Here is a 19,472-nt window from a genome sequence, read left to right on the forward strand (position 1 = left end):
CGGGGTCGCTACTGGCTGGGCGGTCTTTTCACGGCAAAGACTTACCCACTGCCGGGAGACTCTACGGAGCAGTCCAAGCCGCCACCACCCTCCTCTGTAGAGCCATATGGAACGGCAGTACCGGGTCATTTGGTGGACCTTGGTCGAGGATATCCATAAGGTCATCCTGAAGAAAATCCCCTGGGGGAGCAGACCACCCCAAGTACTCGGTGACCCTAGGCATAAGGCGCCGGTACGAGGAGTCGGCATGAGTGCCAGGCTCAGGCCTACAAAACCACCTCCGGAGAGGTGTCCAGACCACTGGCGTCATGCAGGGACTGATGCACGTCCTCAATTTGGCTATGGCCCGAGAGAATCATCTGGCACCGTATCAGGAACCATGCCATCAGAGCCCTCATCCACCTCTGAAATGTGCTCAACATGGCGGTAAGAGGGCACATAATGGGGAACAAAGCCATGCTTGACCTTGGCCAGAGCCTTTCTAGGGGGTTCCACCATGCCTCGGGGTACATCCGTCGAAACAGCCTCGAAAGGCGTCAAGGGTGTCCAGTGAATCGGCGTCGACGCAGAACGCGGCGCCGACAGCCTCGACACAGGCCTCAAGGGCGGAGCCCTAAGCGTGTCACTCGAAAGCCTGGGCGCCGATGGTTTCGACAACTTCTTAGGAGGCAGAGCCTCGAAAGAGTCCGTCGACGACCTCTGCGCCACGGGCGTCGACATCTTCCTCGAAGACACCACAGGTGCACACGGTCTCGAGCGTGTCGAGGACCGGGACCTAGAACGGGCATGATGAGAACGATTCCCCTTGTCCGAGCGGAACCTTTCCCGCGAATCGTGCTGACCACCCAAGCCCGAAGGCGTACGAGCGGTGTCTCTCGACCGATCACGACCGACCCCACTCGGAGGCGCGGACGGACCAGTGTCCTGCGATTGGAGAATCGCTAGCATTTTCTTACCGAAGGAAGCCCATTCCTCCGGCGTCGCATGCTTGGTGGGATAAGCAACCCGCCGATGGGAGGAGTACTCGGATGAGGACGGGGAAGGCGACCGATGACGGCGTTTCCGGGAGTGCCTCGAAGAGGCAGAGGAGTGGCGGGACTTACTCCGGGGCAGAGACCCACTGGACTTCCGACGACGATGCGGAGAGTCGCCCCTCGAATCGTCTGTCGAAAGCCCCGCAGACATCAACTTCCGTGGCTTGGACACTTTACCTACCAACAGTTTCTTCTTGCGCTCCCGCAAGGCTTTGGACGTAAGCGACTGGCAGTCGACACAATCAACCGTGTCATGGGACTCCCCGAGGCAACAGAGGCAGGCGTCGTGCTAGTCAGTAACCGACATCTTCGACCCACAGTCCCCGCACTTCTTAAAGCCCGGACACGGGGTGGAAGACATCGTAGACATCACGAAGGAGAACTTCGTAAACGAACAGGTTAGAAGAACCGAAAGAACAGAAACTCCAAAGAGTCGAGGCGCACTGAGATCTCTGAAGCGAACACGTTCGCGGAAAAAACGGAACTGAGGCTACAGGTGTCATGCGTCCTACTTATAACATCAAGTGCTGTCGGTCGTCGGAGGTCGTCCTCTAGGGCGGCGTATCGACGTCATAGACGGAGGACGCAGATGCCAAAAGATTTTCCGAAGCAGCACAGCTGTGGCGATTACTGTCATAGATATGGAATACGTCGGAGGACCCAATCCCCTCGAAATAGAAGGTTGTGAAACGGGAAGTGGCTGCGGGGTTGCAGGCACTGGAAGAGGTGGCGCCAGGTGGGGCCGAGACAGTCTTGGAGGACTGGCCACAGGAGCAGGGCCCGGAACCACAGGAGGTCCAGGAGCTGCTGAATCTCAGACTAGAGTGTGGAGGGTTGACAAAATGTCCAAAGAACTCTTGGCAACAGATCCTTCTGAGCCAGAGGCATCAAGATTGGTGTATGAGGCTAGGGGCTCATAGGGCGAGCAGGCTGAGGCGGTTGTGCAAGTCGCAGAGCCAGCTGTGGAAGCCTGGCAGACGGCGTCTACAGAGTCTTCGTCAACGAGGATCACCATTTCAACAATGGTTTTGGCATCATCGACAAGCAAGTCTTCGGGGTCATCAATGATGACACTGCTGATGACTATATACGATGTTTAGTCGACAGGGTTGGTGGCAACAGAGTGGACGATCTCCAGCCCACCAAAGACGGCGTTGCCTTCATGCCAGTCGCTGTGCCAGACGACTGAGACAGTGTGGTACTTGTCAACGACGAAGTCTGAGCATGCAATGACTTTATTTTTAGGTACCTTCCCCTTGGAAGCGTCCTCAAAGTAGCTCTACCTCTTGCCAGAGGTAGTACACTCTTTGGGCCTAGCAAATGCATAACTGCGCACAGACGCTGCGCCAAAGGCCTTACCTTCCTCTAGCCATGAGACCAGTCTCCGATGGCGATCCTTCCTAGTCTTAGTGGAGAAAGACTGGCGATGGGGCATCCCTCCACATAGTGGTCCCAGTGCAGGCAGTAAATGCACTTCTGGTGGCGGACCTCAATGAAGACATTCTTCCGACCGCACCTTGAAGAGGCTCTTCTTCTCAGCCTCTGACATGGCACGTGAACTAGGCCCAAAACTCAGTCTGCAGCTACGTACAACGTAACGATCCGACAGATGGTGGTATCAAGACCAGCAACGGATCCCCATTGCCGACAATGGTGACGGATTGAATACATGTGGAAGAAAAACAAAAAAATAGGCCCAAAATTGTCAAGAAAGTCGAGGAGCGAAACTCGAGGACTCCCAACACGAAAATGTGCAGTAAAAATCTGAAGATGCCCACTAGGGGTGGAGCCAATGAAGACTAGTCATTGGTTGGGGCAGTAGGACCCAAAGTGACAGCGATGGACTATACTAGCAACAATACAGTTTTATCTTCAAGCATGTGTTTCCATTTAAGACCCCATGTTGGAGAATGAGTTGGTACTATCCGTCTAAGTGTGTTCTGACCCTGCCCCCCCCCCCCTTCTTCCTCCCTTTGGGTCATCCATTTACTCAGACATGCATTTATATTACATATAATACTGTGTCCTATAGGTTTAGGAATATTGTGACTATTTTAAGTTGTGGCACATGGAGTACGTATTACAAACCTAACTTTTTGTCTATGGTGCAGCTTTTCTGCCCACCCCTTAGCCTACACACACACTTTGTACCCTTTTTGTTAGGAGTGGGTTGGGTCATAACTGACCATACTGTTTTTTATACATGCACTGTGTTAAGTTTAACCTATAGTACTTATTGTATCAGAGATTCTGTGTGTAATTGCATTTATAAAGGGTATATTTTTTCACTTTACCAGTGTGGGGCGTTTGTATACTTTAATATTTGTAATGCGCGCCAGACCTGAGGGTATCAGGGCGCAAAAAAAGCATCAAAAGATTGTTCAGCTTAGGTTACATTGCTGTGCAGGTACAGACAGTTTGCAGAATAATTAGGGGTGAAAGCAGTTTCTACAATATGAGGCTTAAAGGCAGTTGAATTACATATTCACACAGTATATACAGAGTATAGTGCACAGTGTGCAAAGTGTGCATGGTCAGACACTTTGCAAGTTAGGCAATATATACAATAAATAATACATAGTGTGCACACTGTGTACAGTCCAGGCAGAGAAGAGGCAAAGAGAAGTTTATACGGTGTGTGTAAGGTGTGGTCAGAGGTAGTTTTCCTTGATCCAGTGGATAAGGTTGGATCTAAAGCAAAGGTGGGGTAGGTCTCCCCTCAGTGGCGGTGGGAGAGAGTTCCAGTATTGGGCAGCTTTAACCGGGAAGCTGCTTCCACCTGTCTTTGTGCGTCTAAATCTGGGTACCGTTAGGAGGTTGGCGGTTCTCGTGGGGTAGTTGGAGGACTGCCTCGTGAATCTAGCAATGAGGTATTGTGGGGCGTCATTGTGGAGACATTTGTGTGTCAGAGAGGCTGCTTTTAAAAGGATTTTGTCTTTAGTAGAGAGCCAGTTATTTCTTCCGATATCAGAAATGTGAGCATTCTTAGGGATACTTAGGGCTGCTCTCAGAGCATTATTTTGTAGAATCTGGATTTTGTTAGTAATATATATTTGTTACTCCCTAATTATAGGGCATTGCAATAGTCCAGTTTAGACAAAGGGCTCTTGCAAGGGTGATGCAATTGTTAGAGGAGAGGAAGGGCTTAGCTGCTCTGATTAGCTTACATGTATAAGTGGTAGATGAGGCCATAGAGTTACCTTGTTTGTTAAACGTTAAGGAAGAGTCGAGGTAGAAACCAAGGGTTTTGACTTCCTTGGCTACTTTAATGTAATCATGGATTCTAAATTTGGAGTAGTTATGGCAAAGTTGGTTAAGGATGGCTGGGGTGCCGAGAATGAGGAGTTCCGTTTTGTCATCATTCAGGCATAGACCGTGAGAAGCCATCCATGTCTGGATGATGAGGTACACTCTGTTCACAAAGGCCAAATCCTTGGTGTAATCTCCAGTCGACGGGATGAGGATCTGTGTATCAGCATAGTTGGTGTAGGTGATACCCAGACCATCTAGATCATCAGAAAGGGGCTTTGTGAAAATGCTGTACAGTGTAGAGGACACGCAAGAGCCCTGTGGCACTCGCAGGTGATGGGAACAGGGTCGGCTGCCGCTGCTGGTGAAAGACACGCATAGTCCTGTTGTCAAGGAAGGATTGGAACCAACCTATTGCTTCTTGTGAGAAGCGGGCGGCGGAGTCCAAGTGGTTGCACAGGATTTTATGATCTACTAGATCAAACGCCGAAGAGCGGTCGAGAAGGAGCAATAGGTCTGCCTTTGCACTGTCTCTCAGCGTGTCAATTTGTGCCTTTAAGTCGATCACAGCGGTTTCAGTCCCATGTTGGGGTCTGAAACCTGACTGGCGTGCTGAATGGCGAGAGATTGCGCGCAGCATCCTTTATGATTTGAGCCGGGTAGGGGTCGCCTTGGCAGTTTGAGGGTGAGAATAACTATCAACCTTTAAGATGGATACTTTGTTTTTTATTTGTCCATGGTTCAAAACAAAAGTAGAACCTTTACAAAGTATATTTACAGCATACAAAACACAGTTGGATATTAACCTCATAGTGGTTTAAAACATAAATAATTAAAACAAATATCAATCATAAAACAAGAGAAACCAAATGTCACAAACATGGGATCAGTAAGGGTCATGAAGTGCTAGCTCCTTTTCTATGTATATGCAGAAAGAAACATGGGCAAATATCAATGGCCTATTATTCACATGCATCATTCTTGCCCAAAGTTTATCAAGACAATCTTCATACTCTATATTTACAAATTTCATCAACATATTAGTTCTCTTGGTTTTAAAATTAGGCAATATAAAATCAGATGTTTCAACATCTGTCGATTCTACACGAGGGAAAACGACATTTTACATTGATTGTAACATCTTTTACTTTGTTCCAATATTTGGTCCTTTCACAAGTGTGATATAGATTGAATTTAAACCACATGTAGGACTTTCTAAAATGATTAAAGGGAAAGGAATCGATATAATTATATCTGGGAACTAGTTTTTTGGTATAAGTAGAGTATTCAGTGTACATTTTGTATTTCTGTATTTGTTGGGAGAGTTATACACCAGTCATACTTAAGAGTTTTTTTCTTAGCATATCCACGTCTTAAATACAAGTCATCAATTGTGAGATTTAATTCCATCAATATTGCCTGCATTTCACACTGATATTGAGTGAGAGAAGGAGTGTTCTACAATTCAAGGTTAAATTTCAAATCAACATAAAGGTAATTAGATGCCGGGAAACACATTCTTGCGTAATTGGACAACTGTTCATTTCCTTCGCGTGGATAAAGAAATTAGGCCCAGCTCATGTCTTATACAATTAGGCACAGACATTGGATGGATACTTTATTGAAGTTAAGTGGTGGGGGAGTTGTTGTGAGGGTGGCAGAGTGAGAGGAGGAAGTGGCAGAGAGTGTTTGAAGGGCTTGGATGCAAGGTCAAGAGTTTTTTTTATTGGCAATTTTGACTTGGAGGGTTGCTACCTTATTAACTAGTGCATTCTGGATGGTGGTGCATCATGTTTTATCCTTCAGACAGGTGTCAGGGGCTTTTTTCTGGTCGTCTATGTGGAATAATTACTTGACTACCAGCCTTACTAATTCCCTCGAGTGAAGCCTGATGCCAAGAGGCAACCTAGACAAATCAGGATACATAGGGTGGCAGGCACTATGAGGAGCCAAAATCACAGCAGGTGCCATGTTTGTCCCTCCTGCAGGTGCACCAGGCGTTTGTCGCCAACACAGACCAATCCAAAACCCAAAACAAAGCCCACTGGGGAGGAACTACAATGCCCAGCAGCCTCAACTCCACACAAGAGGCGCAGCCCACAGAACCTGCAAACTCACCAGGCAACACCCTGACTTACGCGCATGCTCGCGTGGTGAACGCGTGTTCGCGCTCAGAGCTTCATCGGCACGGATGCACAAAGAGACGCCCCCAGCATGCAAACTACCTCGCAGGGCCATTCCTTCACCTGCAGCAGTCCTTGCAGGCCCTGCGGGCTCACAGATAAGTGTAGGTTGATCGGGTGCTTTAAGCAATCAAGGGGCGCTTTATTTAATGGTTTGGCAAAACGGAAATCTACAGTTGTGAACGGGAGCTGGTACCGGGGGCAGCAATTAACCCTCTTTCCGGTGTACCGAGTTCCCTCTACCCATCCAACCCTTGGACCCTAACCCTCTTTCCCTGTAGGGGTCACAGTGGCCTATGTTTTCACTACGACAGGTGCTAAAACCTTCACGCTGAGATAGGAGTTTGTGCTGCCTCTGCGCTGGATCAAGATTCGCCTTGACACCTGACCGCTTAACTACAGCTTCCACTTTAGAGTCTTGTCTTTCTGATTGGACAAAAAACAGTTTTACCATTAAGATAGATGGTTACACAGCTTCCATCAGGGTTGTGAAAAAAGTCCCCAATTGCATTTCCGCGAATGTGGTTTCTAGGTGCGCTGTACCAAACAATGTTGTTTAGATGCTTTGGTATTTTACATGTATTTTCCATTAAGCAGTATCAGGGATTCCTGCATCTCAAAATATCTTTTGTGAAGACGCTTTATTCAACAAATCCCTTGGCAAGCCCTCCCTCTTCTCAGGAAACCCCTCTGTGCTCTGAAAATTTCAATTACATACTTCCAGCTCTCACAAGGGCTCACCCTGCTCCTACACGCGGTCAACTTTGCACGAATGGGTACAGGTTATAGACCCCCATCACCAACATGGATTATCTTGAGCAGTCCTCCACCTGGGACCAATCTAGCAAAGTCAGAGACCCTCCTTGCAGCATTCTCTGGGCCAGTGCTTCACCAAGATTGTGCAGCTCTTGCTTCCTAGTTAGTCTCCCATTTTCAAGCTCTCCCTTCTTGCTGTGTTACTTCCCCTTGTCATATCTCTCCAGTCTTTACCCACTGGTTTACTAGTCTTGTCCTCACATAAGTATTCTGTTTTTTACCTTCAGCTATCCCTCCGCAAATATCCTCAGGGTCAGTTGTGTCTCAAATAAACAAGCTGGGGGTACATCACCACCCTGGCTTCACCGGAAGGGGCTCTGCTCTCCCTATGGAAGCAGTCACTACCATCCTGGGATTCCTCACAACACTTTTGGATTGAAGGATTACTTTGTTACCCAAGAAGCTTTTTGGGTCTAAAAAGGACCATAAACCGGTGTTAATTTACATGGCAAAAGGGGATGATTAACCCATCAGGTCTCTGGTACAAGACAATGCTCTTAAAAACAGTCATATTGTCCCTCACCCCACTTATTTGCTTGTTGCCTCCTGCCCCTGTGAATACGAACCTTCGCTGTTGTGAAGTCCACAACTTTCTTAGTTGTCAGGTCACATTTGTTTCCAACCATCAGCTTATTGACATTCTCACTGGCATAGCGGTCAATTTCCTGGAGCCACTGCTTGACATTGTTGTAAGACTCCTGTTGAGGGACAGAAAGCAGCACAGTTAAGACGCGTGCAAATGACTCAGTCAAAAGTTCAAAGCTTTTTGCCATTCACTGCCTGAAACTGGGACTAAATTACAGATGACAAACCCCTTTACTTTCCAACAGATAAATAAACTGCTGCAGTGTCTATGTATGTATTGTTTGCTGCTTATACAGCAAGTAAAATACCATTTCAAAGCGCCCACAGGGCGAGGAGAGGGGACAAGGGACTGATATACATTACAAAATACAATATTTAATAAGAGCAGTTGAGGGGGGGGAAAAAAGGAAGAAAGGACGGTCCTACTATGCCTTGTGAGTATTCAAAACGTGCAAGTGCAGCAAGGAAGAGGGCAGAGGCGGTAAGTTCTGGGAAGTCAGAGCTCATGGGTGAGCCACAGATGAAGTGCTTGGGTTGTTCATTGCTACACAGGCTGGAGCCACGTTACATGCAAGTGCGAATCTCCAGGGTGGAGGGTGTGCCAAGGCAAGTGCTGAGGGTAGATGGGAGCTGGGCCAATTGGGTGTGGGTGGTCAAGGGCCCTGAGGATGCATAAGGGCCCCGGACACCAATCACAGCAACTGTGGGACTAGCAGAGGAGAGAAGAAGGGAAAGAGGAAAGTCTTGAGGAGCTCCTGGAATTTAAGAAAGTCATGCTCATGACGCGGGGGGGAGGCTGTACCATAGGATGGAGCCAGCTGAGGAAAGCGATTAACCACCTACCCTCTGATAAGCAAAGTGCTTTAAACACAGAGTTGGTGCCAAAAGAATGTAGTGGTCTAGAGGGAGAGTATTTAGTAAGATAAAGTTGAAGATAGTGTGGTCCCAGTGCCCATACAGCCTTGTGGATAATGAAGAGGGATTTGAATTTAATCTGTGCAGCAACCGGGAGCAGGAGAGATGCCGTCCCTGGCTTAAGGCCAAGTCTTGCTGCCCTGTTCTGGATTCGCTGGAGGGGTCGCACAGTGGAAGAGGTAGATTCAGGAGGAGGCTATTGGAATAGTCAAGCCTAGAGAGAACCATGGGAAGGCCAGAGCGAAGGGAAGAAAGATGGAGCAGGGGTCCCGATGGGAAGGATCTCAGCTTTACAGGCGTTGAGGCAGAGATTGTTGGAGGTGCACCAGGACTGGATGGCAGATAGGCAGTCAGGGATGATGGGAGGGTGCAAGAGGGTCAGCAGGAGGTTTCAAAAAGAACTGTGCGTTGTCTGGATAACACTGGAAGTTGGAGGAGATGAGGCGTGCAAGCTGAGCAAGGTAGATGTTAAGCAGCCAAGGGGAGAGGATAGAACCCTGGGGGACACCACATGTGGAGGAGGAAATCGGACAGGAGAAGGTGTCCAGGATGACTTGGGAAGAGCTGTCAGTTAGGACGGATGTCAGCCAGGCAAGTGCACGTTCTGAGCTACCAAGGGAATTGTAGAGCCTTTTTATGAGGATGGAATGTTTGTGTCAAAAGCAGAGGAGAGATCAAGGACAGCTGGGGAGTTGGGAGTCCAGAGATGCAAGCAGTTCTTCATGGGTGTTCAGAAGAGCAGTTTCCCTGCCTCTGGATGCTCAGAATCCAGATTGATGGTCGTGGAGACCACCTACAAGTTTGGTGAGCAAGTTGAGTTGGGGCAATGCAAGCTTCTCCAGCAGCTTCCCCAGGAAGGGGGTGATGAAAATAGGGTGGTAGTTGGCAGGGCGGGTAGGGTCTGCTGAAGGTTTTTTTTCCAGGAGTGGGAACACAAGAGAGTGCTTAAGGGAGGAGGGGGAAAGAACCAGTTACAAAAGAGTGCTTGAATGCAGAAATCCGTGACCGCAGGGGCATGAGAGACTGTTATCCTTGATGGTCCTGGATAAGCAAGGACAAACCTGTTTAGAAGCGACTTTCATGGAGAGGACAACTCTGGTAACTTCTTCAGGTGTGACAGGGGAGAAGGAGCAAGGGTGAAGGGCCAAGGGAGACAAGGGGGTATGGAATGGGTTGGGAGGGTGGGTAGCAAGGGCGATCCAGATGTGAGTTTTGGTGACGAAGTGTGTGGCCAGTGCGTTGCAGAGGACCTGGGAAGGAGAAGGGGAGTAGGAGACTGCAGAACGGTTGGCTAGTTCCCTGCAGATCTTGAAAAGTTCAGCCGTGTTGTTGGATGCAACGGAATCCTGTGCCTGTATGTGGGCTCTTTTCTTTGCACAGAGAGTATGTATTGCCTTTGGAGCAGGCGGCAGGCCAGTTTGTCAGAGGATGAGCCTGAGGTTTGCCACTTCCGTTCTGCCAGCCTGCACTGTCGTTTCCGTTCCAGGGCCGCAAGTTCAGAGTCGTACCGGGAGTTACACTTAGAGGCAGGTTTCAGGTGGATCCTCATGACTGGGGCAAGAATGTCAAGAGTATTGGTAATGGACAGGTGGAGGTTGCTGAGAGCAGTCAGAGGTAGAATCAGAGGAAGGGGGTGAGGAGGATGAAGGTGGAAGCGAAGGCAGCAGCTGACACTTTTCATAGGGTGGATGTTAGTGAACAAGGTTGGCTGGGCTTTGAGGGCAGGGGGGGCGGTCAGAGGGCCAAAGGGATCCAGGTGGGAGAGGCGAGGAGAGTATGGTCTGACCAGGAGAGAGGGGTGACTAGTGCGGGTGGGGGGGGGGGTCAGAGTGTATGAGGGTGTCCAGAGTGTGTCCAGCTGAGTGGGTTGGCCCAGAAGAGAGAATTGAGAGGGGAAAGAGGTACAGAGGTTGGTGAAGAGAGTGGATGCAGAGCCAGGGGAGTTCAGTTGGATGTTGAAACCGCCTAGGTGGAGGAGGTTAGCGGTGGATGAAAATATGGAATAACAGAAATCAGCCCATTCAGAGAGGACCAGGGTGGTGGCACCTGGAGGCCGGTAAATGGTAGCAATTGTCAGGGTGGAGGTGGGAGGTGACCAACTTGCAAACCAGGCTTTCAAAGGAAGAGTAGAGCTGGATGGGTAAGATGGAAGCAGGAACCCACTCAGGGAAGATTAAGGCAACCCCCCCCCGCATCCTCCCCCACCAGTGCGGCGAGGTCGAGCCTTGGAGATGATCTTGAAGCTGCCAGGGAGGAGGGAGTCAAGCAGTGAATGAGCTGGCATTGAGTCATGCCTCGGTAAAAGCTAGAATGTCTAGGTCAATGTCAGCGTAGTGTTTGTTGGCTGAAAGGGTGTTACTAGTCACCAGATGGAGGAGGTCTCTGCCTTTGAATCTTTTTCTGAGGCAGGGTACAGGAGCGTGGTACACCAGTCAGAGGAGGGAGAGAGAATTAGGGGGAGAGGCAGGCGACGGAAGGAAGTCAATGAGAGAATGCAGGATCCGGTTAAAGGAGGTTGGGGACCCTGAACCAGGATAGTGTCAGTGTGATGGACATTAACAAAGCAACTTGAAGATGAGAAGCTGGTCATGAGGACTTCCCACTTGGTGCCACAGTTAATGGTAGAGGATGTGGAAGGAGAGAGTGGGGATGAGATGGGGTCCATAGATCTGGAGAGGGGACAGAGAAGATGATATCAGTGAAGACCTCTCTGGAGAAAGTTCCGACATAGGTGTCTGCTATGGGAAGTCCAGGGTTTGCACTCAGGATGTCTTTTTTGTGCTTTTTCCTATGGGACTTCGTGAGAGGGGGGGGGGATATGTGATAGTGTAGCAGTTAAGAGAAGATGGGTGAGATGGAGAGAGCCATGGGGCGGCAGAGGTTAGTGGAGGAATGAAATAAGAGCGGCTGCACAGCACCGTTCTAGCTAAACTCACCAGGTGGCCTAGCAGAAGTAGCCACAAAGGCATACATGCAATCCAGAAAACAATCAAATTTCAGGACACAAGAGGTGCACAGATGTAAAAGTACACACAACCTGAATTTGATTTTTTAAAAAGGAGGCACAAATGCAATGCAAGAGGTTCACAGATGCAGAAGTGGAGACAACCTAAATTCGATTTTTAAAAGGAGACACAAATGCAGAGAGAGGAGATGTAAATTAGTGGAGGCAAGCAAGGCAGAGTACATATGCACAGTAAACGGTTCTGGAAGATTGGTGGAGGCGGCAATGGAAGAGTTCAGCCATCACCACTTTTGTTAATGTAGGGAGCGTAGATGTCCAAGGATCAAGAATGAAGGCAGACAACTAGTTTGTGGGGGGACCCTCAAGGCCCCGACAGGCACAGATGGGGCCTTAGCTGCGGGCCTTAGCAGGAGGGGCTTGCTTCAGCCTGCCAGCACCGCTCATTGGCTGAAGAATGGAAGGGGCAGCCAATCACAATGGGGAAGCGGACAGGCAGACAATGGCTCCAGGACCCAGTGAGGGCCATCTTGGAAGGTGTCCCTGGTTGCAGTGGTGGATGATGTTGGGTGGTAAAAACCACACAAGAATGGATTGCAGCACTTGAAATTGCGCCCAAAACAAGAGTGCAATGTTTTAGAACAAATTAGAGACCTCAGGAAGTATTTGAGTGTGATGCACGCCCTGTCCAAAAATGCAAATAAAAACGATTTTCAGACTCCCAAAACAGCTACTCAGCCCCACAGGGCCTTCAATCCAGAGAGCAGCAGAGCGCTGCTCCAGAAGCCCCAGGTGCATCAGCTGGTAGTGACAGCTGAAGGCCTCTCCTTCAAAGTTATTGATATATGGAACACAAATATTGGCATAAGTATGCACCACAAACCGATCTAGGCTTCCATCAACGAATAAATTACTTATCCTCAGTAATTCTTTATGATGGATACGATCAGACAGATACCTCATCGCTTGAAGTCTCTGGGTATAGACTGAAATAGGAAATATTTAAACTCCCCTGAAGCGAGATCACAGCATCAATCTGGTGCAGTAGATGCATAGCTATAATAGCATGTGCCCAAATAACTCCAATGCAATTTCCCAAAATCCATAGAGGGAAAAAAAGAATAGTAGAACCCTCATGTAACGAGTCCAAAATAAGTTGTGAAAACCCACAGTATTTCAAATGGTTCTGATGTAGGAGGTAGAGTGATGTGGAATCTGTGGGAGGAAAATCATTTTCACATATATGAAATTAAAGGTTATTCATTGTAGTGATTGAGGTACTGATTGTTCCCTTTTATCCATACTATGCGAATCCCAGGGACTGAGGCGCAGATTTTTGCCACTCAAACATCCCTTCATACAAAGGAAGCAAAGCAAGGCGGAAAGCACAATGTTGTGCACCTGGTCCCACCGTGGCAAAGTCTGCCACCGGCTTCACCAGTCAGTACAGTTTTATATGATTTGTTCATTGCATAAAAAGGACAGAAATACTAACGAAATAGATGGAGCAATACAAAAACATTCTAGAGAAGGGCACATACCCAAATTCAATTCATCATGAATCTAGTTTAGGTACAAGCCTAGCCCCTTTCCAATCCAGTAAATACAGAAAAGCTTGCCAAATCTTCATCGAACATCCCATACATAACTCCCAATACGTACCCTTACCGATTAGAGGGACCAATATTGTTGTTCAATTCTTGGCTATTAGATTTTGAACACGCACTACGTCTTTCATAACAAAGAATCCAGGCAAAACCTCATAATATCCCCAAAGACAAAGCAGCTACCACCCTGGGTGATCAGCTGCCTTGAAATACCCTCAAGCTTAAAAGAAATGTTGCAGCAAAAATCGGACGAGTTATGAACAAATGCTTAATTCCCAAATCCATGTGCTTCTATTGTATCCATCGAGAGTCTTAAAATAGTATAAATTGGTACACCTGGGGAAACAACCTGAAAATACTTGCATACTGATTTAAGATTGGTTTAAAAGTGATGTGCAAGATTAAGAAATGTGCAGATAATGAATTGCCTTCGCTTGTATTTCGTTCTTTGTAAATAACTCCCGTCAACATGCGACTGCACCTTTGCATGACAGGATGAGTAATCCCATTGAAAGTTTATAATAAACTGTTATCTTTCTCCACTTCATTAATTCTTGAGGCAAGATCGACTGGGAAAAGCCTCGCCACCAGAGTTGAGGGCTCAAGATATTCTGCAGATGGTCACAAAGGTTCAAAATGCCCAACGTCTCCCTGCCTTCGACTTTTTGAGGTTGCTAGGCCTCATGGCATCCTGCATCTTCCTTGTGCCAGAGGCTCGCCTGAGAATGAGATCTCTTCAGTGGGCACTGAGAATTCAGTGGTCGCAATTCTCAGGGAGAATGACAGACCTCCTTCAGATTCTGGACAAGGTGGCTCAAGACCTTCAGTGGTGGGCCTGCCAGGAAAACATCTTGAAGGGAAACTGTTTTGGCAACCATGGCCGGAGATAACAGTAGTCACAGATGCCTCACTCACGGGGTGGGGAGCCCATACCAACGACTTGACCATCAGCGGTCGTTGGTCTCCATGGGAGTCCAGACTGCATATCAACCTGTTAGAGCTGAGAGCAATCAGACTAGCACTGAAGGCTTTTCTGCCATCTGTACAGGGGAAAAATGTCCTGATAATGACGGACAACAAAGTGGCCATGCACTAACTCAACAAAAGAGGAGGCGTAGGATCACTACCACTGTGCAGAAAGGCAATGCAGCTCTGGTTTTGGGCAATTCAAGAAGGAATCTCTATTGGCAGTCCACCTAGCCAGAGAGAAGAACTTGACGGCGGACGCTCTGAACAGGCAGGGCACAGTCTCCCACGAGTGGGAACTAGCTCAGGAAGGCCTTCAGGAGATCTTCGCCCTTTGGGGAACCCCTCAAGTGGATCTGTTTGCCACCAGTACCAACAGAAAGTGCAATCTGTTTTGTTCAAGGGAATTTCCCCCGAGAGGAGCTCTAGAGGACGCGTTCGTAGTGGACTGGGAGTTTCCACTCCTGTACGCGTTTCCACCAGTCCCTGTCATTCCTCAAACGATCAGGATGTTGAGAAGATTCCGGAGAACCATAATCCTAATTGCCCCAGAGTGGGCCAGGAGAACGTGGTACCCGGACCTTCTGGACATGTCCATCTGCCCTCCAATTCGTCTTCCACTCAAGGAGAATCTTCTCTCACAGAAGGGAGGTCAGATTCTCCATCCAGATATCAGAACCCTCAACCTTCACGCCTGGCTTCTGAAAGGTTGAGATACAAGGATTGGGACCTTCCTGATAACGTCATGGAAGTGTTGTTTTCGGCCAGAAGGCCAGCAACAAAGTCTTTATACCGCTGCCGTTGGAACACGTTTTGCAGCTGGTGTAGAGAAGAGAATATCGACCTTTTCATGTGGTACACCAACTGTGTTATCCTTTCTACTCTACTTGGCAAATTCAGGCCTTCAAGTTGGCACTATCGAGGGCTATCTCGCAGCGCTATCTTCAAGCGCACTGCGGAGGAACCTTCGTATTTCAAATTACCCTTAGTAATACAATTTCTAAAGGGATTAACTAATGTCTACCCTCCAAGACCTTTCCAGGTTCCTTTATGGGACTTAAATTTAGTCTTTAAATTTCCTCATGGGTACTCCTTTCGAACCACTCCACTCTTGTTCGCTAAGATTTCTCACTCTTAAAACTGTCTTATTAGTGGCTTTAACATCTGCTAGAAGGGTGAGCGAATTACAAGCGCTATCTTGTAAACCCCCTCATACAATTTTTCATAAAGACAAGGTTGTCCTACAGGTGAAGCCTAATTTCCTCCCAAAGGTGGTTTCTGAATTCCACATCACTCAGAAAATTACTTTCCCTTGATTCTATCCGCCTCCCCATCCAGGGAAAGAGGAAGAAAGGCTACATAGGCTGGACCCAAAGCGGGCTTTAAGGTTTTACATCAGCAGACTTGCTAGGATTAGGCAAGCAGACCAACTGTTCATGGGTTACTCAGGGCACAAGTTGGGACTACCGATAACAAAACAAACCATTTCCAGATGGATTATTTTGGCCATCCTGGAATGTTACAAACTGGCAGGGAAAGAGCCTCTTCAAAATCTTAGGGCTCATTTAACCAGGGGTATCGCAGCCTCCTCGACCCTCCAAAGAGGGGTTCCAGTTCGAGACATATGTGCGGCTGCCACATGGTCGTCCGCACATACTTTCACAAGATTTTACAACCTGGATTCCTCCTCTAGTCAAGAGACTAGGTTTGGCAAAGCCGTATTACATTCGGTTAATTCCTAAAAGGAAACATGGCGTTTTACTCCCACCTCCAATTGCACACCACTGCTATGGGAGTCTATCAAAGATAAGGAATACGTCGGAGGACACAACCCTTCGAAGAACAAGTTACTTCCTACCTAGTAACGTTGTTTCGATGGGATGTTCCTCCGACGTATTCCTCATCTCCCCTCCCATCCATCCCCCGCAGTAATACCTCCCTTGTGGTTGCAGCATACGCTCCTTCAAGGTCAATAACCAATTCATGTAAAACAACTGAACGTCAAAACGGAACTGAGCAACGGACGCTGCGCGAGTCTATTTATATGCGTGGTGATGTTGGCGCCGATACAGAGAACTTCGAGGGACGTCGACGCGCAGCGCCATCTACTGAAAAAATTAATTCCGAGGCCAGCAAGCTGGGAGATCAATCAAAGATAAGGAATACGTCGGAGGAAACAATCCCTTCGAAGTTTAATATGGGTTGCAAAATGGACCACATAGGGCACCACATCTTTTTGGGCAAAGGGTTTGACCCCAACAGATCCCACCTGTACAAACTGCACTACGATCATGTAGCAAGGAGGAGAACCAGGCTAGGATCAGCCAATCCCATACAGATGAACAAGATGTCCATCAAGACTTTGTGGTCAACAGGATGGGACGCTGCAGAGATTCAGAAAAACAAGAAAACCTGCACCACCAGCCTCCAGTTTGCAGAGCTTCATTGTTCAGCTGAAGGGTTGATGTTGCACTGCTACACCAAGGATGGAAGCCAAATTGATAGTTTCTTAAACCATGATTAGACAAAAGATGGACTTTCAGAATTTAACCTAAGGGAAGGTTCTGAGAGGTCACCCTATTATTCTGAATAGGGAAACGCACTTCAGTCTAGCCAAACTTCATCAATGTAGTGAAGCTGAGCAAGAAGGCTTAGACTACAAGAGATATGGACATGGTGTAGTGGTACAATATGACACAGAGCACTCAAGTTCAGTAAGCTAGGCAATATAACAAATATCCCATTTGTTAGGCCCCAACAACCTCTGCAATGAAAATAGCTGGAAAGTAGGACTACTTACATATATACATTCACCAACACTTCACTTTTAAAACAATTAGACACTGTTAAAAACACAAGTAAAACTGTATGTTGTAAAGCAAATGAAGATTAGAAAGTATGCAACATTAGAAGCAATTGCAAAATTATTAAAAGTCCGTTTGGAACAATGTAGTGGACTGTAAAGCAAATGGAAAGCAGTTATACCTTGCCTTAAAATATGGCCACCATACTTAAAAAGTCCTTCCCTGCTGAAGTGGACAGGCTTAGTGCTTTTGAAACTCAAAAGTCCAAAGTAGTTTGTAAAAAGATCAGGAGTTATTTAAGAAAAGAACACAAGTAATAGCAAAGTAAACCGGTAAAGCAAATTCCAGAGATCACGTGTTATCTCAAATCCCACCACAATAGAGGGAAGTCTAGAGGGCAATCTTGGCCAGAACTCCATCACAACAAGAATAAGGAGAGGTACAGTCAGGACTTTGTGACTGTACAACCCTATGTCCGGAGGAGAATGGAAACTGGTATGTAAACTACCCCTCCTTCCCCCCACCTTACTCAGATTAGACTAGAAACGACTCCTAGGGTTCCTATATACGCTCGACACAATTCATTTGTTGGACCAGTTGAAGGGGGTGTGGGGTCCGCGGTTGCAGACAGTTGTAACGATTGGGTCCATCTAGACTGTTCCGGCGAGACTTACTGGGCCTTGGAAGAAGGATGACCCAGACGGCCCAAAATACAGACCACCATGAGTTCTTTGAAGTTAGGAGACTGCCAGGACATGTTTGAACCAGGTAGCAGCAATAATCACTGCACTCAAGCGGCAGTAGGCAATTCACATGGCAGGCCTGCAGACCGTGCTCCAGGAAGGCTCCTCTTCAGCCATGGACTTAGATACCGTCGACAAGATCCTCACGGTTGTTTTCTTCAAAGACGCAGTAGTCGTGGTCGTAGACTGCTTCGTTGATGGGGTGCCGATGGCTATGTGGTAGACTACCTGGGAGGGATGCTTATTCATAGACTACGATAACGGCTGGGTCGTCTATTTCCATGAGACAGGTTTTGACATGGAAGGCGAAGAATGGCCACTAGATTTCAACATGGACAGAAGACGGCGCCTCCCTGGGGTGAGGGAAAGGACCTTGACTTTCCTCCCGCGCCTTGGGCACTGACCTTTGGTGAAGACCAGTCCTTGTGCGAGGATCTGGGCTCGTCGCTAGAGGTGTCTTTATGCCTCTTCTTGCTAATGGTCTGGACTTCATGCCCTAGACCGCTTACCAGAGGTGGTTTGCTGGGTCGTCCTGCCCTGCCGAGGCATGACTCGGTATTGAAGCAGAGCCCCGCTGGTGTCCACGAGCCACGCGACGAGACGACAGGGACTATCCCTCAATGTCTTTTTGGAAAACGACTGCCAGATTTCACAGTCCTGGATGACATTCTTCAGTCCACAAAGGGTACATTCCTTGAACAGGCTCTTCCTCGTGGATTACGCCATGAGGTAGGCCCAACCTCGCAGACAAAACTTAATTGAAGATTACCAGTGGTGGGAACGGTCTACGGAGCTAGCACAGTCACTGCCAATGCTGGCATAATTGATCGCACGTTAAAAAATAAGTATCAACCACAAAGGGAGTATCAACCACAACAAGAACAGATCTAGCCAGAGTAATGACATGAGAGAGGAAGAGGAGTTATAAACAAACGGCGAAATACAGGAGGGGGAACAGCAACAATAGAATGCAGAGATGGGAGAAGAGTGACCGAGAAACAGACGGCAAAGAAAGTGAGAGACAGGGGAAACAGTAACAAAGACAAGGAGAGATGGAGCAAAAACATGGCTGTTAAGCAGGAAGTGCCAGGCAGCAACGGTAGGCCTGAGAGGCAGAGAAGTGATACTGGTAGAGTGAGGGACTTCATTTATGAATCACCGGATGTAACTGGCATATGTAGCATCTCTTAACAGAGTTTGTGCCCAAGTATCATGAATATGTAGCTGGGTCGTATGCATCTACAAGGTTCTTTTGTGGGGAAAATGTTTTTCCACAGGTGCAGTACATTTAGAACCACTTTGAAATACAGCTGTTTTGTCACTGTTAATAAAGAAATGATGTAACCCTGTGGGAGACTACACAACCCTTGTCCTCTTGGTATTAGGTAACCCACCTATTGGAATAGGCCTGTACTACACAAGTTGGCAGAGTGACTGAGCAGCCAGGCATATCTCAAGAGGGGTAAATGTGAGCTGTAGCAATGAAATCCACAAATACAAGTATCCAAATAACACTTGCACTCAAGGTTTCTAGTAAAATAATGTATTAAACGGTCAGTTTTAAATTAGCATTCTTCGAGAAGGGTAAAATGTGTAGCAATCAAATAC

General features: G+C 47.7%; 1 protein-coding gene across 1 annotated transcript in view; it reads right to left on the minus strand.

Annotated features, from left to right (window-relative positions):
- Window positions 1-19,472, minus strand: part of RAB1B (RAB1B, member RAS oncogene family) — a 243,029-nt gene that overhangs the window by 29,889 nt on the left and 193,668 nt on the right. Inside the window, exon 5 of the mRNA XM_069644885.1 lies at window positions 7,849-7,980. Within this exon, the coding sequence (XP_069500986.1) occupies window positions 7,849-7,980 (132 nt within the window). The remainder of the gene's footprint in view (window positions 1-7,848; window positions 7,981-19,472) is intronic.

This window comes from Ambystoma mexicanum, chromosome 2p (assembly GCF_040938575.1).
Source record: "Ambystoma mexicanum isolate Mex_15411 chromosome 2p, UKY_AmexF1_1, whole genome shotgun sequence".
Classification (NCBI taxonomy): domain Eukaryota; kingdom Metazoa; phylum Chordata; class Amphibia; order Caudata; family Ambystomatidae; genus Ambystoma; species Ambystoma mexicanum.